Source organism: Microcaecilia unicolor, chromosome 3 (assembly GCF_901765095.1).
Source record: "Microcaecilia unicolor chromosome 3, aMicUni1.1, whole genome shotgun sequence".
Lineage (NCBI taxonomy): Eukaryota > Metazoa > Chordata > Amphibia > Gymnophiona > Siphonopidae > Microcaecilia > Microcaecilia unicolor.
The window spans coordinates 72,217,432-72,236,440 of record NC_044033.1 but is presented as its reverse complement, the minus strand read 5'-3'; the positions used below and the strand labels follow the sequence as shown (position 1 = coordinate 72,236,440).

The following is a 19,009-nucleotide window of genomic DNA, read 5'->3' as shown; positions in this document are numbered from 1 at the left end:
TATTAATCCGCAAACGAACCTTTTCCGTAGATGGGAAGGTGGTAGAACTAGAGTACATGAAATGAGATTGAAGGGGGGCAGACTCAAGAAAAATGTCAGGAATTATTTTTCCACGGAGAGAGTGGTTGGATACTTGGAATGCCCTCCCACGGGAGGTGGTGGAGATGAAAACGGTAACGGAATTCAAACATGTGTGGGATAAACATAATGGAATCCTATTGAGAAGGAACGGATCCTCAGAAGCTTAGCAGAGCTTGGGTGGCAGAGACGGTGGGGGAGGCGGGGCTGGTGGTTGCGAGGCGGGGCTAGTGCTGGGCAGACTTCTACGGTCTGTGCCCTGAAAATGGCAGATACAAATCAAGGTAAGGTATACACAAAAAAATAGTACATATGAGTTTATCTTGTTGGGCAGACTGGATGGACTGTGCAGGTCTATTTCTGCCGTCATCTACTATGTTACTATGTCATTTTAGGTGTGAGCAGATACAGCACCTTAGAGCTGGTATAAATGCGCATGCAGACTGTAAAAGTAAACACATGAATTACAGTATTTTATCTTCTATGCAAGTGTGCACCCTACCCAGGCACCACACATGTGGGTGGAACCCATTACCAGAGGATGTGGTAACAGCGGTTAGTGTAACTGAGTTTTAAAAAAAAGTTTGGACAGGTTCCCGAAGGACATGGAGGAAGCTACTGCTCGCCCTGGGATTGACAGCATGGAATGGTACTACTAGTTGGGTTTCTGCCAGGTACTTGTGACCTGGATTGGCCACTGTTGGAAGCAGGATACTAGGCTAGATGGACCATTGGTCTGACCTAGTATGGCTATTCGTATGTTCTTATGTTCATGTGAATGCCCACCTGCACAGTACGCACCATCAAATATTGTAATGTATGCACAGAATAGTGCATAACCGGAAACTGCTCATTTACATGTTAATATGCACATGTGGACTGGAATACCAGCATTTATACATGTACTCGGGGCCAGATTCAGTAAATGGTGCCCAAACTTAGGCGCCGTTAAGATCTGAAATAAGCGCCAATTCTATAAAGGTTGCAGAGCGCTAAACCACCTTTATAGAATAGCGCTTACCACGGATTCTTGTGTCCAACTTTGGGTGTGAGGACTTATGTTTGCTGAAATATGGTGTAAATACTTGCACCCAACTGATGGCAGTTGGGCGACTGAATCCAAGTATTCTATAACGCTGCACCTAGGCTTTGAGAACGCCCTTCACCTAACCATGTCCCCTCCCATGCCCATGCCTCCTTTTGAGTTGCACACTATGAAATTTAGGCGCACATGTTATAGAACAGGGTGTAGGGTAGATACGTGCGTAACTCCTAAATTACTGCCGCTTAAGTGCCAATCAACTCCAATTATCTCCAATAATTGAATGTTAGCGCCTAATTGACAAATTAGTTTACACGCATATCTGGGATCCACGCTCAAATTTGGGCCAAAAAAGCAAACAGGATGCTAAGAATTATTAGGAAAGGGGTGGTAAATAAGACCAAGAATACTATAATGCCTCTGTGTCATTCCATGGTGCGACCTCACCTTGAGTACAATTCTGTTTGCCATATGTCAAAAAAGATATATCGGAATTAGAAAAGGCTCAAAGAAGAGCGATCAAAATTAAAAAGAGGATGGAACTTCTCTCATATGAGGAAAGGCTAAAGGGGCTGAAGGGAGATATGATTGAGGTCTACATAATACTGAGTGGTGTAGAACAAGTAGAAGTTAATCGATTTTTTTACTCTTTCAAAAACTACAAAGTCTAGGGGACACTCAATGAAGTAACATGGAAATACTTTTAAAACAAATAGGAGAAAATATTTTTTCACTCAACAAAAGGCTAAGCTCTGGAACTCATTACCGGAGAATGTGGTCGCAGCAGATAGCATATCTGGGTTTAAAAAAAGGTTTGGACACGTTCCTGGAGGAAAAGTCCATAGTCTGCTATTGAAATAGACATGGGGAAGCTATTGAGACAGACGTGGGGTAGCAACTGCTACCCAAATAGTTGCTACTACTTGGGTTTCTGCCAAGTACTTGTGACCTGGATTGGCCACTGTTGGAAGGATGCTGGGCTAGATGGACCACTGGTCTGACCCAGTGTGGCTGTTCTTATATCGAATCTGGGGGTTGCTGCCTAAATCTAGGCAGCTCCTTATAGAATTACTCCCTAAATAGTGTCCTAGTATACGTGAAGAATTTGGAAGTCAGAAATACTATTAAATACATTGGCGCAAAGTCTAAAATGTATTACATATACTGAAATGAACCTAGTTAAAAAAAAAAAAAAAATACCTCCTGCACCTTCCAAAGCCTCATCTTTCAAAAGAACAGACACACATAAATGACAATTCTATATAGTACATGTGTAATCCATTAGAATAGCGGCATATATTTGTGTACATATAGGAAAGGGAATGGGATTTGGTATATCAGTTTTCTTTAATTACAATCAAAGAAGTTTACATGTTATATACAGGTACTTATTTTGTACCTGGGGCAATACATGATTTGCCCAGAGTCACAAGGCGATGCAGTGTGAATTGAACCCAGTTCCCCTGATTCTCAGACCATTGCACTAACCATTCTGTAAAGAAAAGCAGGCACCTATATTCCTTTACAGAATAGGCACCCCAGTACTTTCCCTCTTCTCCCAAGAGTTCCCTAAACCCCCTTCCTCCATGGTGTAGTGGGGGATTAAGACCTCCACTCTCTCTCTCTCTCTCTCAAAAGTGGTACTGTAACCCACTGAACTCAAAATTGCAGCATAGCACAAAAAAAAAAAAATACTAGCATTCTGCATGCTCAGAAAGATGAAAGAAGTTATAAATTACAATCACCACAGAGTAATTCCAGGCTTCCTGCCAGAAACCACACACCCTGCTGCCCTCTAACCTTAGGTCTATTCTATTCCATCTTGGAATTTGAGACAAAAAAGCTAGACTAAAGATCATTTTTCAAACAGCCGTGAAATGCAATCACATGTAACCCATATTTCACTTCTACCGCAGTTTTTACACTTAATTACAATTTTCCTGCATTGTTTATGATTTTGAATGGCAAACACCAAATTCTGTTCAAAATCCAAATGATTAATAGGTTATCAATCAAGACTCTAAATCATAATCTTTTTGCCCACCTTACATTTCTATTGCCCCCTTTTTTTTAAAAGACAAAATACTACAAACTGCACAGATGAAGTGGCCTTAGGAATACAGGGAATAATTCTACAAATAAAGGGGCCCCGATATTCAAAACGATTTAAACGGCCAGGACAGGCTCTGGCTGTTTAATCAACTGTCCCGGGTTGACCCACACATTTTCAATAGCACTTAACTGGATAGTGTCACTGAAAATAACCGTTTAGTATCCAGCTCTTTAGGAGAATTCCAGGGGTGGAGTCGGCACTTGGTTAAATGCTGATTTCAGCATTTAACCAGCTAAGATAACCCCGTTCATAGGACCATACATTATGTAGTTCTTCATAGCGGTTAAGTGCCGAATAGTGCACTAAGGGGCAGTGGCGTAGGAAGGGCGGGGCGGTGGGGGCAGTCCGCCCGGGTGCACGCTGCTGGAGGGTGCAGAGAGCAGCCGCGTGCCTATCGGCTCCGCTGGTTCCCTGCTCCCTCTGCCCCGGAACAGGTTACTTCCTGTTTCGGGGCAGAGGGAAGCAGGGAGCCAGCGGAGCCGACAGGCGCACAGCTGCTCTCTGCACCTCCAGCAGCCAAGAATGCACCTGGGGGGATGGACGCAGCTACACCCGGGGGTGGGGGGGGGAGTGCGCAGCGGCGATCCGCACCGGGTGGCAGCCAACCTAGGAACGCCAGTGCTAAGGGGCCCTTTTAATGAGCTGTGATAAAAGGGGTCCTGAGCTAGCGACGGTGGCCATTTCTGTCGCATGCTGAGGCCCTTTTTACTGCAGCGGCTAAAAAAAGCCCCCCCCCCCCCCCCCAAAAAAAAAGAAATGGTCATGCGGTTAAGATTGCATGTACCGAGTGGCCATGCGGGAGAGAGAGCATTACCGCCACCCACTGAGGTGGCTGCAAGGGCTCTCACACTAACCCGATGGTAACCAGCCAGCATGCAGCACTGACCGATTACCACTGGGTAACCCCCTGCAGAAATATTTTTCAAGTATTTCACTAGTGCTGGAAATGTTGCACGCTGGGGGGTATGCCATCAGTGGTCAGCAAAACGCTAATGGCCATCGGCTGAATATCAGGCACAAGGCTGTTAACATTTACTCAACAAATATATGCATAAATGATTAGAATACCAGCATATATGCATGTGTGCACATATTCAGATAAAATGCCAAAAATCCAGCAAAGTGCTATTCTATAAATACACACATATCTTCCACAGTGCATATTTTATAGGTAGGGATACACATTAGGAATCTGGTCAGAACACAGGCAGAGTACACATGTATGTAACACAAGGAATAATTTCTTTATTAAAGAATGGAATAAACCGGAAACAAATACCTGTAACATAGTAACATAATAAATGAAAGGTAAAATCCAGTCTGCCAACAGTCACATTATCAAAGCATTATTGAGTCAACAATCCAATAGTATTATTATTATATTTTACTCGCTCAGTTCCACTGTACAATGTCTTCCGCTCCCCACTGAGATATACAAGGCCTGCACTCATATGATAATGAATGTGGTATAAAATACGCACACCCGCTCCTGATCCATCCTTGCCATTTTCAGGGATCAGACCATTAAAAAAATCCACCCTACCTCCTTGGTTAAATGATTAAATAAGTTATGGTATATAAGCGAAATGGAGAGACTCTGGCCAATTCGCTGTCACATTCTAAGTGGAAAGCTATATGGGATCCTTTCTTGACACAATGCTCATGATGGAAGTCTGGTGTGTGGAGAGAGGGCAGGAGGGAGGGGAGTTTAGGGTTGGGGGGGTTGGGGGGGTGCGATATTACAAAAACTGGTTAGAAATCTTAGAAGTACTGGGCATCTAGGGTATATGGTTTGAGAGTTATTGCTCATTGTTAATGTTTTTTGGAGGCTGTGTACCTCCTTTGTTGAAATGTATGTAGCCGTTTGTGGGCTGATGTTTATTTGTTTCCTTGCTTCATGTTATGTCTCTCAATACCAAATAAGGACTTCTAAAAATTAAAAAAACAAAAAAAATTCCACCCTGCACTGGTCCTACTTCCCAGCTACTGGAGTTGCTGTCGAAACCCACACTAGCCCATCCTGATCAGTCTTGCCATATATGGAACACAGACCAGAGAAGTCCATCCGGCACTGGCTTCACTTCCTCACTGCTGCAGATGCCACCTAAACACCATTCCTACGCATCATAAATGAACTTATAGCAGTTGATGCATTGTTTTGTTTTGAAACTATCCTCTTTCTATTTAAGGATCCTCTGTGTCTATCCCATGCATTTTTGAATTCTGTCACTGTAGCAAGCAAACATCATCTAGTACAGTAACAGGCAGTTATATTATATAATGTATTTTGATATGAAATGTCTGTCTGTCCCCGCCACATATGCCTTCCATCTTCTCTGTAGGGTTGCTGCCAATTGATTGAGCAGTAAACTGTATGCTCTAGGTGACAATGATTGAATGTAATTGTCCTATATAGTTAAAAATTACACCTGGGTGTAAATCCTGCACTGTATGCCTCCTTCACAGGAAGATGGGGTGTCTTGAATCCAGTACTGCAAAATACATTTCTTCCCTACAATATACACTTTATGCAGCAAAACTCTTCCCACCCCCACCCCCCACACTCCCACAAACCCCAGAGGTGTCCATTTTGCCCCAAAGTATATTCAAGGCAGCCATATGTATACCCTGTCTCATATTACCTGCCATATATCGAACAATATTCCTCCAGAACTGCTGTATAGTGATACAAGAGCATCATGCAATATATATTTTTGACCTCCTTTTGTTTGGAATCTACTCTCCCAGCCTTGTGAGCCTGATCCTGAGAAAAGTATGCTCAGTGCAAATTTGAATTGGTATTCCACATAGTCACATGTACAACTGAAGGAGTGGAACGCCGGATACTGTTCAAATACTATGAATACTACTGAGCAACAGGACAACCTCATGTTTTGTGCCTACTGATGAACTTATACTTATGCACTACTACCTCTGCTTTTGGCTGTTTAGCCACACCCTATTACTGCACTGGACATTTGTGCCTTATCCAGTTCTACTGTTTACTAACAAAGAAGTTGCTGTTTACTAATGTACAGACAGAATGCAGGGCTATTAGACATATAGCTTGTGACAGTAGTTTGCAAGGCCTATACAAGACCAGCTTGCATGTAGCAACGCCATCTGAATAGACGACCTTGGTGGGTGCTGACACCCCGCCCTGCATTCCTGAGCCGAACGAATCTTATCTCCTGTGCTAGAAAGGAGCATTGTGTGTGTGAAGAATAAGCTGCTAAGTTTCGTTTTTCTTGCCAGTATCATTTCAGTGTTATGACGTGTGTACGTACTGAGACTACAATTTTGTACTGTAAGAACTACAAATGTTTACTGCGCATGTCGGTTGTGACGTGTAAGGGGCCAAATGCGCAGGCCCAGTAGGGAAGTATAAATGTAGTGTCAGATGGTTTATGACACACAGTGTCCCGAGACTACTCGGTGCTGTTCACTTGCTAGCAATAAAGTTGCCTTGTTTGGAAACCAAATTTGCCTTTCGTCTTCTGATTTCCCACCTGTTTCATTGGCGACCCAGATGGGACGGAAGTAGAAAGGGGAATCGGATTATTCTTCCCCTCCCCCACTGCGGTCGGACCGGGTCATCGACCCCACCCGCGAAGGTGGTGAGTGGCCACCGCTGATTTCAGCGTCCATCTCCCGGAGGAGGGCCGATCAACTCCGCCTGACTGTGGAGGGGGCTGTGTGGTTCCGACAAGGCACCTTTTTCTATTTCAGAGAGAAGCGTACGACGGCGCGGCCTGCGACCCCCGGCGGACAGGCGAGTATACTCTACGTAGTGACCGGCCCAGTAAGGACCGAAGAAGAGGCGTGATCACCCTCTTTTAGCCAGTGACTAATACGGACTATTGGTATCCGACTAGGTCCCGAACTCACTAGGCTCCGACGACGAAACCCGAGCGGGCGAACGGGAGGGTTTCTTGTGGCGTATGAAAGTGTGTGAATGGGCTTGCAGTTCCAGGCCGGGCGACCGCGTCCTGGTCAGGCCGAGTGTTGACCCTTCTGTGTCTGGTGGAACGAGACCCCTTACTCCTCCACCGCCCCTTTCCCCCTTTGTCCGTCACCTGTCCTTTGGCACTCAGGTTAGGATGGGCGGGGGTGGGTCTTCACCGTTAGATTTAATGACGGAACACTTTAGCGAAGTGTTCGACCTAGATAAATGTAGCAGGGCCGGGATGATACAGAGATGTCAATTTATGTGGCCGGGGCTAGGAATTGCTGGATGGCCCCCGGAAGGGTCATTCGAGTATGCAAAAGTGGCGGCGGTCATGAATATTGTTATAATTGAGGGAAACCCAGGCTGTCCCGAGGACATTCCATACATAGAAGCGTGGTTGGATGTAGTCCGGGATCCGCCGGCTTGGGCCCAACGGAAGGTAGAAAAGGCCGCCCTCATGTTGGTAAAGCAGAGAAAAGGCCGGAAAACTAAACTTAGAACCCTGCCGACCCATGCCTTCGCTCTCCAAAGCTCGGCAACCGTTGCCGTCCCGAAGGCCGCAGGGACCGCCCCCATACGGCCTACCGCCCCTAGCACTGAAGCCACTGAGACCACGCCCCCTGCTACTATAGGTAAGGCAGGAACCACGCCCAGTACTACCAACACACCTTCTAGAAAGAAACCCCCGAAGAAAACCGCAGGGAAGTTCAGGGTTCGCCCGAGAAGAAGACTCCAAAAGCCCGATACTGCTACGGCGGAAGCATACGAAGACGACATTGCGCCGCCGCCATATGCCCCTATATACCCTGACCTCACGGGCCTAGCAGAAGGCCCCGCTGACGCCGAGACTTCCGGGTCAGAGTCGATGCCGGGGAGACGTCTCACCCAGCCTCACCTGAGTCACCTGGCCCCGCAACCACACGGAAAAGTAAACGGGTTGTGAAGAACATTACGTCGGTTCCCCCAATCGAGTCCGCATCAGGCCTTCCCGTCCGGCCGAAAAGGGGAACCTCCCAACTTATTCCCAGTTCGACAGTCTACCACCTATACCCCTAACCCGGCGGAAGGGGGGGGCCAGCCCATTGAATCAAACAGTTTATAGCCACGTTCCCTTCTCAAGTGCCGATTTGTATAACTGGAAATTCCATGGGCCGTCCTACGACCAGAAACCTGAGCAGTTGGTAGAGCTGGTGGAAGGCATTATATACAGTTATAATCCGACTTGGGCAGACCTTAGGCAGTTGAGCGCCCACATCCTGACCACTGAAGAACGCCGCCTTTACAACAAATATGGAGCAAAGCCATCCGGGATGCTAATCCGGCCCATGCCAACTTACAGAACCTAATAGAAACGGAGGCGCCCATCGCTGCCCCTACGTGGGACTACCGAACCGCTGAAGGCCAAACCTTTATCCGCCGATACCAGCAGGCGTACCTGGCCGCTTTAAAGAAGGGAAAGCAGAAGGTTACCAACATGGGGAAAATCCATAGTGTGGTCCAACAAAAGGACGAGAGTCCAGGGGACTTCCTTGAACGACTTATGGACGCATTCAGGAGGCACAGCCCGATACATCCCGAAGACCCTAAGAACCTCCCAACCGTGGTTATGAGTTTGTTAGCCAGTCAGCACCGGATATACGAAGAAAGCTACAGAGAACGGAGGGGTTCGAAGGGATGAGCCTCAGCCAACTGAAAGCTATAGCTGATCGCGTATTCGGATATCGCGACCAGGAGGAGAAGGTGGAGGCCCGGAAGGAATCGACCAGACGGATGCGGGAGAAGGCAGATGTGTTGGCCACGGTGCTGGAAGAACGAATGGGTCTAGACCAAAGGGGAGGGGCAGGAGAACAAGAGGAACGCGGTCCCCCATAGGGCGTAACCAGTGTGCAAATTGCCGACAAGAAGGACACTGGTGGGCTGATTGTCCAGAGGAGATACGGGACAGCCCGAGAGAAGAGGAATCATGGGACCGGCAGACAGAGGAGGAGACAGGCGACCGTACGGGGGCCCCCAGGCGAGGCCGGGGAAGGGGCCGAAGAGAGAGAGGACGGGATGACCGGAGGGAATGGCAGATGGCTGTGGACGCTACCCGAGACAGCACAGCATGAAGAAACCGGGAGGGCAGAGTCCCCACTGACCCTCTGGTGGAAATTCGGGTGGGGACAGAATCTATGAAGGCCTTACTAGACACGGGGGCCCAGCGATCTGTTATCACCACCGCCATAGCCCCAGCCACGAAAGAAACTATACCAATTGTGGGAGCCTCCGGGAAATCCCTTGCGGCCCCCCTCCTCAAAGAGCGCAAGTCCAGATCGGAGGGACGATGGTGTCCATCATTCATACACATCCCTGGATGCCCAGTCCCCTTAATTGGTCGAGACCTACTCTGTAAGCTCCAGGCCACCTTGAAGTTCAAGACCACGGGTGAGGTAGAAGCTCGCTTTGAAGATCGGCCAGTGACACTCATCTGCCCAGTAAGAGAAGAATGGAGACTACACGCTCCCCAACTGTAGGGCCTGGCAGCTGCCGTTACGACCAGAATACCTCTTTTGCCCAGCAGAGACGAGCCATAATGGATGAATGTGCCTGATGTATGGGCCAGAAGTGAACCCCGGAGGGACTGGCCGTTAACGCTATACCTATCTGGATTGAGCTCAAACCGAACGCTCAAGTTGTCACCCAAGGACAATACCATATCCCCTATGCGGCCCCGGCATAGTATGCAAATTCACCTACAGAAACTCCTTCAACAAGGGGTCCTTAAAGCCGACTAGATCCGCGTGGAACACCCCATTGTTGCCCGTTAAGAAGCCAGGAACATCCGAGTACAGACCCGTCCAGGACCTGAGGAAAGTCAACAACCAGGTAGCCGACATAGTTGCCCTTGTACCAAACCCATACTCCATCCTAGCCCAAGTGCCATCCCAGACTAAGTGGTACAGTGTCATTGATTTGAAGGACGCCTTCTTTTCCATCCCTCTTGCTGTTGACAGCCAAAAGTTGTTTGCCTTCACGTGGGAAGACTTGCAGACGGGAACCAAGCAGCAATATACATGGACCCGTCTTCCCCAGGGGTTCAAGAACTCGCCTACCCTCTTCGGCGACCAACTCGCCCAGGACCTGAAGACGTATCAGGACGAGTATGGGCCTGTCGTCCAATACGTGGATGACCTGTTGGTGGCCCGTGAAACATACACGGACTGTGCAGAGGCTACCCTTTACCTCTTGAAAACCCTGGAAGCCCAGGGGTACCGGGCCAGTCGCAAGAAGGCCCAGATATGCGAGATCGAAGTCGAATACCTGGGTTTCCGCCTCCGAGAAGGAACCCGGAGGCTCGGTACCCCCCCGAACCCAAGCTATCCGCAACCAACCCACTCCTGCAAATAAGAAGGAATTGCGAGCACTCCTCGGAGCCGCTGGATATTGCCGCATTTGGATCATCAACTTTGCCATCCTGACCCACAGTTTGTACGCCAAACTGAAAGGACCTGAACTCGAGGGCCAAGATCTCCGGTGGGAGAAAAGCGAACTGAAAGCCCTTCAGGACCTCAAGGAGGCCCTTGTGGCCCCACCTGCGCTCGGACTGCCTGATGTGACTAAGCCTTTCCACTTGTTCATCGACGAAAAGAAGGGATTGGCACTTGGAGTCCTCACCCAACTGGTCGGCACCTGGCAACGCCCTGTAGCATACCTCTCCAAGGGCATGGATAATGTGGCACGAGGATGGCCGGGCTGCCTCCGAAGCATTGCGGCGGCCTGTCTGTTGATACACGAGGCCAATAAACTCACGTTTGGCCAGACACTCTTTGTGACCACACCCCACACCATCCGCGGCCTACTCGAGAGCCACGGACCCAGATGGATGACCAACTCCCGATTGGTCAAATACCAAGCCCTCCTGTGTGAAAATCCGGAGGTGCGGATCCTGGACACAACCAACCTTAATCCCGCCACCCTCCTTCCGGCCCCTGAATCACCACTCCACGACTGTGAGGAGGTAATGGCCACTGTGCACTCGAGCAGACCTGACCTGAAGGACCAACCCTGGCAAGGGGGTATCACCCTTTTTACCGATGGAAGCAGCCAGGTGATAGAGGGAATTCGAAGAGCTGGCTATGCTGTCGTGTCTGAGGACCATGTGATCGAGGCTATGGCCCTGCCGCCCGGAACGTCAGCCCAGAAAGCGGAGCTGATCGCCCTCACCAAAGCCCTCCTGTGGGCTGAAGGAAAAGTTGTTAACATTTACACCGACTCCAAATACGCTTTCCTCACCCTCCAGGTGCATGGAGCCTTGTACAAGGAGAGGGGATTTCTGACAGCTGAGGGGAAAGGACTTGCAAATGCCGCTGAGATCTGCCAATTACTCGAGTCAGTATGGAAGCCGAAGAAGGTGGCTGTGATGCACTGCAGGGCCCACACTGGAAGAACGGACCCTATCGCCCGGGGAAATCAGCGGGCAGACGACGCTGCAAAAAGGGCAAGTCAGCTCCCCCACTCCTCTCACCCTTCTGACCCCGTACTCGTCGTCCAGCTCCCTACGGAGACCCCTATCTACACCCCCCAAGAAACGGAATGGGCCCAACAAGAGGGTCTACAGTCACGCAATGGCTGGTGGATACTGCAGGATGGGCGCATATGGATACCCGAAGCCTTGGCCTGGACGGTGGCCAAGGAGGCTCACGACCGTACCCACCTGGGAAGGGACGCCCTGGGGCGCTTACTTGAAAAGACCTACTACATCAACAAACTATCCCTGTGGACAAAAAAACGCTTCCAGCCGATGCGCGACTTGTGCCCGGAACAACCCTCGAACGGGGCCCGGCCCTATGCCAGGACATGTTCTTCGAGGCACCAGCCCTTTCACGTGTGCCAGATTGACTTCACACACATGCCCCCGGCGAGAGGCTACAAAGCTATCCTCGTCGCCGTGTGTACCTACACCGGATGGATTGAAGCCCAGCCCACTAGAACGGAAATGGCTAAAGAAGTCACCTCCCTACTGCTTCATCAAATCCTACCCAGATACGGTCTCCCCAAGCAAATAAACTCTGACAACGGTCCCGCCTTCGCTAGCGAAGTAACGCAACAGCTCAGTACCAGACTGGGCCTCGATTGGAAGTTGCATTGTGCCTGGAGACCCCAAAGCAGTGGAGTAGTGGAGAGGGCTAACCGATCCCTGAAGAACCAGCTAGCCAAGCTATGCCAAGAAGCAAAAGCCAAATGGCCCGACCTGCTTCCACTGGCCTTGCTGCATCTTAGGTGTACCCCCAAGGCTACCGGCCTTACTCCTTACGAGATGATGTATGCTAGGCCACCTCCACTACCCTCCTTTCCCGACTCCTTGCAGATACAGGGCGAGAGTTCCTTAGTAAAACAGATGAGAGCCTTACACCAGGTAGTGCAAGACATCCAGCAGTACACTGAAAGAGTAGCTCCTTTGGTCCTCACCAGTCCTACGCATAGGTTCAGGGTGGGAGACGAGGTCTGGGTAAAAGAGTGGGATGAATCTGACTGTCTAAAGCCCAAATGGAAGGGGCCCTCCCTTGTTCTCCTAACGACCTCAACCGCTGTTAAAATTGCAGGAAGCCCAGTGTGGATACATTGGACCCGACTGAAACCTGCTGCTCCCTCTAGCAGCACCCTGAAGCGTTGGACTGCGCACCAACATCCTGACGCTCCATTACGGCTGACTCTGAGAAAGACGTGAACCACCAGATTCATGCCTGCCCAACAACAGGAAATCAGCTTCTGGACCCACTGCGTTTTTGGCTCTCTGTTCATCGCAGCCTTTATCGTGGGCCTCATTATCTTCTTGCTGCAAAAGCTCGGATACCTCCCACCACATATATAATGCTGACCATCTTCCTTCTCCTGTGTGCAGTCCCGAGCTATCCTGCCACTTTGAGCCTGAATTGCACTGAATGCTTGCGCCTCGTGCGCCACCGTATAGAGGGAGGATATCACCTAGTCACTACCCTCATTCACCAGACGCAGCCCCCGGAAGGCGATTGCCAGCTTCTCCCGACTTGTGCCCTCATCACTCCGAACGGCCTCCAACAGTTCCACAGATGCCTCCAAGGAAATCTCACTATCTGCCACAGCCCTACCAAACCAAGATACTACAATGTCACCCTCAGCGTAGGACTCCCCGCGTATGTGGCCGGACCTCCGGGAGTCGAAGGAGATGGCATTCTGTATTACATTAATTCCACTCGCATCCTTGTCGGTGGCATCCAAACTATAGCAACCCCTAACCTTCGACGTCTGTGCCGCCATGGACAAACACCCTTGGTCTCGCAAGTGTGGCAGCCAGAGGTGGCGTGAGGCATACGTTAACGACCACAAGTATGTCTGCCCCTTCAGTCCAGACATGAGATGCTGCTCCCCGTGGGTTTGGCTCCCATGCGCCGGCGACACTCGAGCCTCGGGCTGGGACCGAGTATGTGCTTATACGGGAGGAGGATATGCCGGATGCACCGGCCTGGGCGAGTTTCGTCGAGGTTCTGGTAACTATGTGTCCCTTGACTGGCCCATTCGAGGACACGACATGCCCTGGAGAGGGACGTGGGGTCTCGGTATTGACGGCGGAGGAATGGATCCGTTGACATATATCACCATATATCAGAGTCTCGAAACGAAGCCTCCTACGCACTACCAAACTACTGTCGTCGGCTACCAAGACGTATTCGATGAAATTGCTCGTGCCGAGCAGACCGAGACTAAATTCCCCATTTCCCCAGAAGCCCGAAATATGTTCCTCAACTTGGCTGAAAACATCGCCCTCTCCCTCGGAATTGCCAACTGTTTCGTCTGTGGAGGAACCGACATGGGTGAACAATGGCCCTGGGAAGCGAGAGAGATCCGACAGCAAACCTGGGATGCACTCAACACCACTAACATTACCTTTCCCCAACGGCCGAAGCCGTACGAATGGGCCCTGAGAACAAATATAATAGGTACCCTCTGCGCTAGTCGAGCGCCATCGAAGCGGTACTCTGTACCAGTGGGAGATTCTGCTTGCACGGGGGTCCTTCAGTATAATGGAAGCCGGACGACCTGGTGGCAAACGGATAACCTGCCCGCCCCGGAGCCTATCTGGACAGAACCCACCTTGAACACGACATGGACATACGGAGGCAACGCTTCCCTCAAGTGGGTAGCCCCCGCGGGCTACTACTATATCTGCGGGCGCAGGGCCTACGAACAGCTCCCGGCCCGCTGGTACGGTACCTGTCTCTTGGGCACTGTTCGACCTAGCTTTTTCCTTTTGCCCCTGCGAGTTGGCGAAACCTTGGGTATCCCCCTATACGTGGAAAAGGGGCCAGATAACCCGGCCAGACGTAAACGGTCCTTCCTAGACACCAAGCCCAAAGTCCAAATTGGAGACTGGAAAGACAACGAGTGGCCGCCTGAACGCATCATTCATTACTATGGACCGGCCACATGGGCTGAAGATGGTACATACGGGTACCGTACCCCTATCTATATGCTGAATCGCATTATTCGCCTACAGGCCGTACTCGAAATCCTTACTAACGATTCGGCCCTTGCCCTCAATATCCTAGCTCGACAGAACACTAAGCTCATTACCGCCGTTTACCAAAATCGCTTGGCTCTCGACTACCTCTTAGCCCAGGAGGGGGGGGTGTGTGGCAAGTTTAACCTCAGTAATTGCTGCTTACAAATTGATGACCAGAGCCATGTCATCAGAGAAATAACTGACCGGATGGTCAAACTAGCCCACGTCCCCGTCCAGACCTGGAACAGTGCGTGGGATTGGACTTCCTCCCTAACCAGCTGGTTGCCAACCTCCGGGAGCCTGCAAGGCCTCCTTGTCATGGGTGGCCTGTTTTTGTTGTCCTGTTTACTAATTCCTTTATCTCTTCCCTTTGTTTTCAGGTGTTTCCGCTCCACCATGGAGAGCATCGCTGACCGCCGGGCTGCTGCCCAGCTCATGGCTCTCCAGATGTACTCCCCCATTCCCCAGTCTGATGAAGCTGACGATGAAGCACCTTGTGGCTGACGTGCACCACCTCCTGAGTCACTTAAGGAGCCATTACCCTTGTGTCAGCACAAGACCGGATACAAAGGGGGGGGGATTCCACTAGGGGCCCTCCGTCTCAACCCCGGCGAAGCAACCAACGGCTGCGCAAGGGCTTAGGGCTCGCTTGTTGCCTCTCTCGCTGACTACCCTTGTCCTTTCTTTCCTTTTCAGGGCTCATGGAGGTGATACTCTCCACCAAAATGGATGTTCAAGTATCAAAAGGGGGGAATGAAGGAGTGGAACGCCGGATACTGTTCAAATACTATGAATACTACTGAGCAACAGGACAACCTCATGTTTTGTGCCTACTGATGAACTTATACTTATGCACTCTACCTCTGCTTTTGGCTGTTTAGCCACACCCTATTACTGCACTGGACATTTGTGCCTTATCCAGTTCTACTGTTTACTAACAAAAGAAGTTTGCTGTTTACTAATGTACAGACAGAATGCAGGGCTATTAGACATATAGCTTGTGACAGTAGTTTGCAAGGCCTATACAAGACCAGCTTGCATGTAGCAACGCCATCTGAATAGACGACCTTGGTGGGTGCTGACACCCCGCCCTGCATTCCTGAGCCGAACGAATCTTATCTCCTGTGCTAGAAAGGAGCATTGTGTGTGTGAAGAATAAGCTGCTAAGTTTCGTTTTTCTTGCCAGTATCATTTCAGTGTTATGACGTGTGTACGTACTGAGACTACAATTTTGTACTGTAAGAACTACAAATGTTTACTGCGCATGTCGGTTGTGACGTGTAAGGGGCCAAATGCGCAGGCCCAGTAGGGAAGTATAAATGTAAGTGTCAGATGGTTTATGACACACAGTGTCCCGAGACTACTCGGTGCTGTTCACTTGCTAGCAATAAAGTTGCCTTGTTTGGAACCAAAATTTGCCTTTCGTCTTCTGATTTCCCACCTGTTTCACAACTTATAGAATACTTTATGTTATGTGCAAATCTCTCACAAGCACAGAACTACCCTCCATGGATACAGCACAGCAAGCATACAACAGTGAAGGAGACCCAAAAAAACTTTGCACAAATGGTGTCCAAAAAAGAAACTTTATTCAATCTTCACAAAGACCCAACTAGACTCGTGTTTCAGCCAAAAACAGCCTGCCTTAGGGGTCTACATTATACAATTATAGAATTGAAAAAAGAACTTGCGGAACTATTGTTAGTAATATGTAATTTATCTTTAAAATCAAGCAAGGTACTGGAAGATTGAAGGGTGGCCAATGTAACGCCAATTTTTTAAAAAGGTTAGAGGTGATCCGGGAAATTATAGACCAGTGAGCCTGACGTTAGTGCCGAGAAAAATGGTAGAGACTATTATAAAGAACAAAATTACAGAACGTATTCAAAAGCATAGATTGATGAGACAAAGCCAACATGCCTTCTTAGAAGGGGTGATCAAACATGTGGATAAAGGTGAGCTGGTCGATATTGTGTATTTGGATTTTCAAAAGGCATTTGACAAAGTACCACATGAAAGACTCCAGAGGAAATTGAGGGTCCCTTTTACTAAGATGGATAGGAGCCTATGCACGTACAACGCTCGTCAAATTAGATCTACCGCCTGGCTACTGTGTGCCCCGGGCGGTAATTCTAATTTTGACAAGCGTAATTTCTATTTTCTACCGTGTGATGCTAACCGAGCGGTAATCAGCAGTGTATGCATGCTGACAATCACCGCCCAGATAACGCGTGAGACCTTACCGCTTAATCAATGGGTGGCTGAAAGGTCTCAGGCCCAAAATGGACATGATTTTGATTTTGCCGCCTGTCCATTTTCAGGGTGAAAAAAGGCCTTTTTTGCAAGCACACTGAAATGGACATGCTTGCGTCCAATACACACGCCTACACCAGCGCAGGCCATTTTTTGGCACACCTTAGTAAAAAGGCCCCTGAGAGTCATGGGATAGGAGAAAAGATGGCTGAGGGGAGATATGATAGAGGTCTATAAAACAATGAGTGGAGTGGAACAGGTAGACATGAATTGCTTGTTTACTCTTTCCAAAAATACTAGGACTAGGGGGCACACAATGAAGCTACAAAGTAGTAAATTTTAAACAAATTGGAGAAAATAGTTCTTCACTCAACGTGTAATTAAACTCTGGAATTTGTTGCCAAAGAATGTAGTGAAGCAGTTAGCTTAGCGAGGTTTAAAAAAAGGTTCGGATAGCTTCCTAAAACAAATGTCCATAAGCCATTATTAAAATGGACTTGGGGAAAATCCATTATTTATTTCTAGGTAAGCAGCATAAATGTATTGTACTGTTTTGGAATCTTGCCAGGTACTTGTAATCTGGATTGGCCACTGCTGGAAACAGGTTACAGTGGCCAATCCAATGGCCTTCAGTCTGTCCCAGTTTTGCAATACTTATGTACATGTTCAGTTGTATATAGAAAGAAACCACAACAAAACTGATTCTGAACAACTCTCTGAAAACTGCTTCTTCTTCTTAGGAACTTAAACCGACTGATCAAAACCCGGAGCTGAATTTTAGGACAGCTGAGGCATGCATTTTCCTGTGAGGAGAATCTGATATCTCTTGATTGTCAGTGGAGTTTCTGAAATTTCTGCCCAGAATTTTAATATAAAACAAAGATGTTAAGAAGAAGCAGTATTTCAGAATCAGTTTTGTTGTGGTTTCTTTGGAAAACAACCTATATATAACTGAACATCTAGACCCCTGAGGCAGGCCATTTTTGGCCGAAATACGAGTCGCATCGGGTCTTTGCGAAGATTGAATAAATTACCTTTTTTTGGACACCATTTCTGCAAAGTTTTTTGGGTTCTCCCCCACTTTTGTGTGCTTCATGTACATAGTTCTGGCATTTAGGTGCGAGCGTTTACACCAGCTCTATGGCTGGCATGAGTGCTCATGCCTAACCGAAAATGTGCATACATACCTGGTTACACTACTATTCTAAAAAGGAAAGTAGGCACCTCCTTTCCTCTGTAGAACAGGCTCCCAATAGGTGCCCTCTAGGTACCCCCTTATAAAGAATTGCCCCCCCCCCCCCTCCCATGCATTGCTGGTTGTCCTTACCTCTCGAAGCTCCAGTCTCTGGGCCACAGCCTCCAGACATTCCTGTCCTGTACTCTCCACAGACAGCGTCCATTCAATCACATTAGTGTCCAGGAGGTGGATCCGTGTAACAAAACAGTTCTTGCTTAGTACATTGTAGCGCCTCGTTCGCCGCAGTTTCAGCCTGAAAGGCATGGCTGTCCTTGGTGTCACGCCTCAGTTTTCCTCAAAATGTTTTCTGGTTTATCACCCCAGCAGCAGCTATGCTCTTCCAAGAGTAGTCACAGTTGGCCATGCTTGGTGCGGTCTCATAGTAACTCCAGCAAAACTGCAAACAAGGAGCACAGTCAAAACAATGGTGTCATACGGATTGGGAAGTTACAGTTTGACCAGAAATACAGAAATCACACAGCAGAAATGAATAACATGCACAGGAAAAAAAAAAAAAGATTCCAATCTATTCTGATTTCAAAAGCCCGACTTGACATGCACTGGGGCAAAAGACCTGCAGACTGTATTCCAAATCTATTTTTCCCCCAGCCTCCACAGAGAGCAATGAATGAGCCTAAATTTGGGTTGCCAAACATTATGAGTCATGAAAATACAGCGCTGAAAAAGAATCTAGCTGGATGCCAGAGGTGGGTACAAGCAGGCACAGCAGATAAATGAAACACTTGTTGCACAAATGGTGAAGCTCAGTTCAGTTCGGTGTTAAACAGAGACATTTAAAGTGCCTCATCCTATGTATT

The 19,009-nt window shown here is 48.7% G+C and overlaps 1 protein-coding gene across 1 annotated transcript in view; it reads right to left on the bottom strand.

Annotated features, from left to right (window-relative positions):
- PTPN14 (protein tyrosine phosphatase non-receptor type 14) overlaps positions 1–18,587 on the bottom strand; it is a 231,772-nt gene extending 213,185 nt beyond the window's left edge. The window contains 1 exon segment of the mRNA XM_030196037.1: positions 18,282–18,587. Coding sequence (XP_030051897.1) covers positions 18,282–18,455 — 174 coding nt within the window. The 5' untranslated portion in view covers positions 18,456–18,587.
- Between the last annotated feature and the right edge of the window lie 422 nt (positions 18,588–19,009).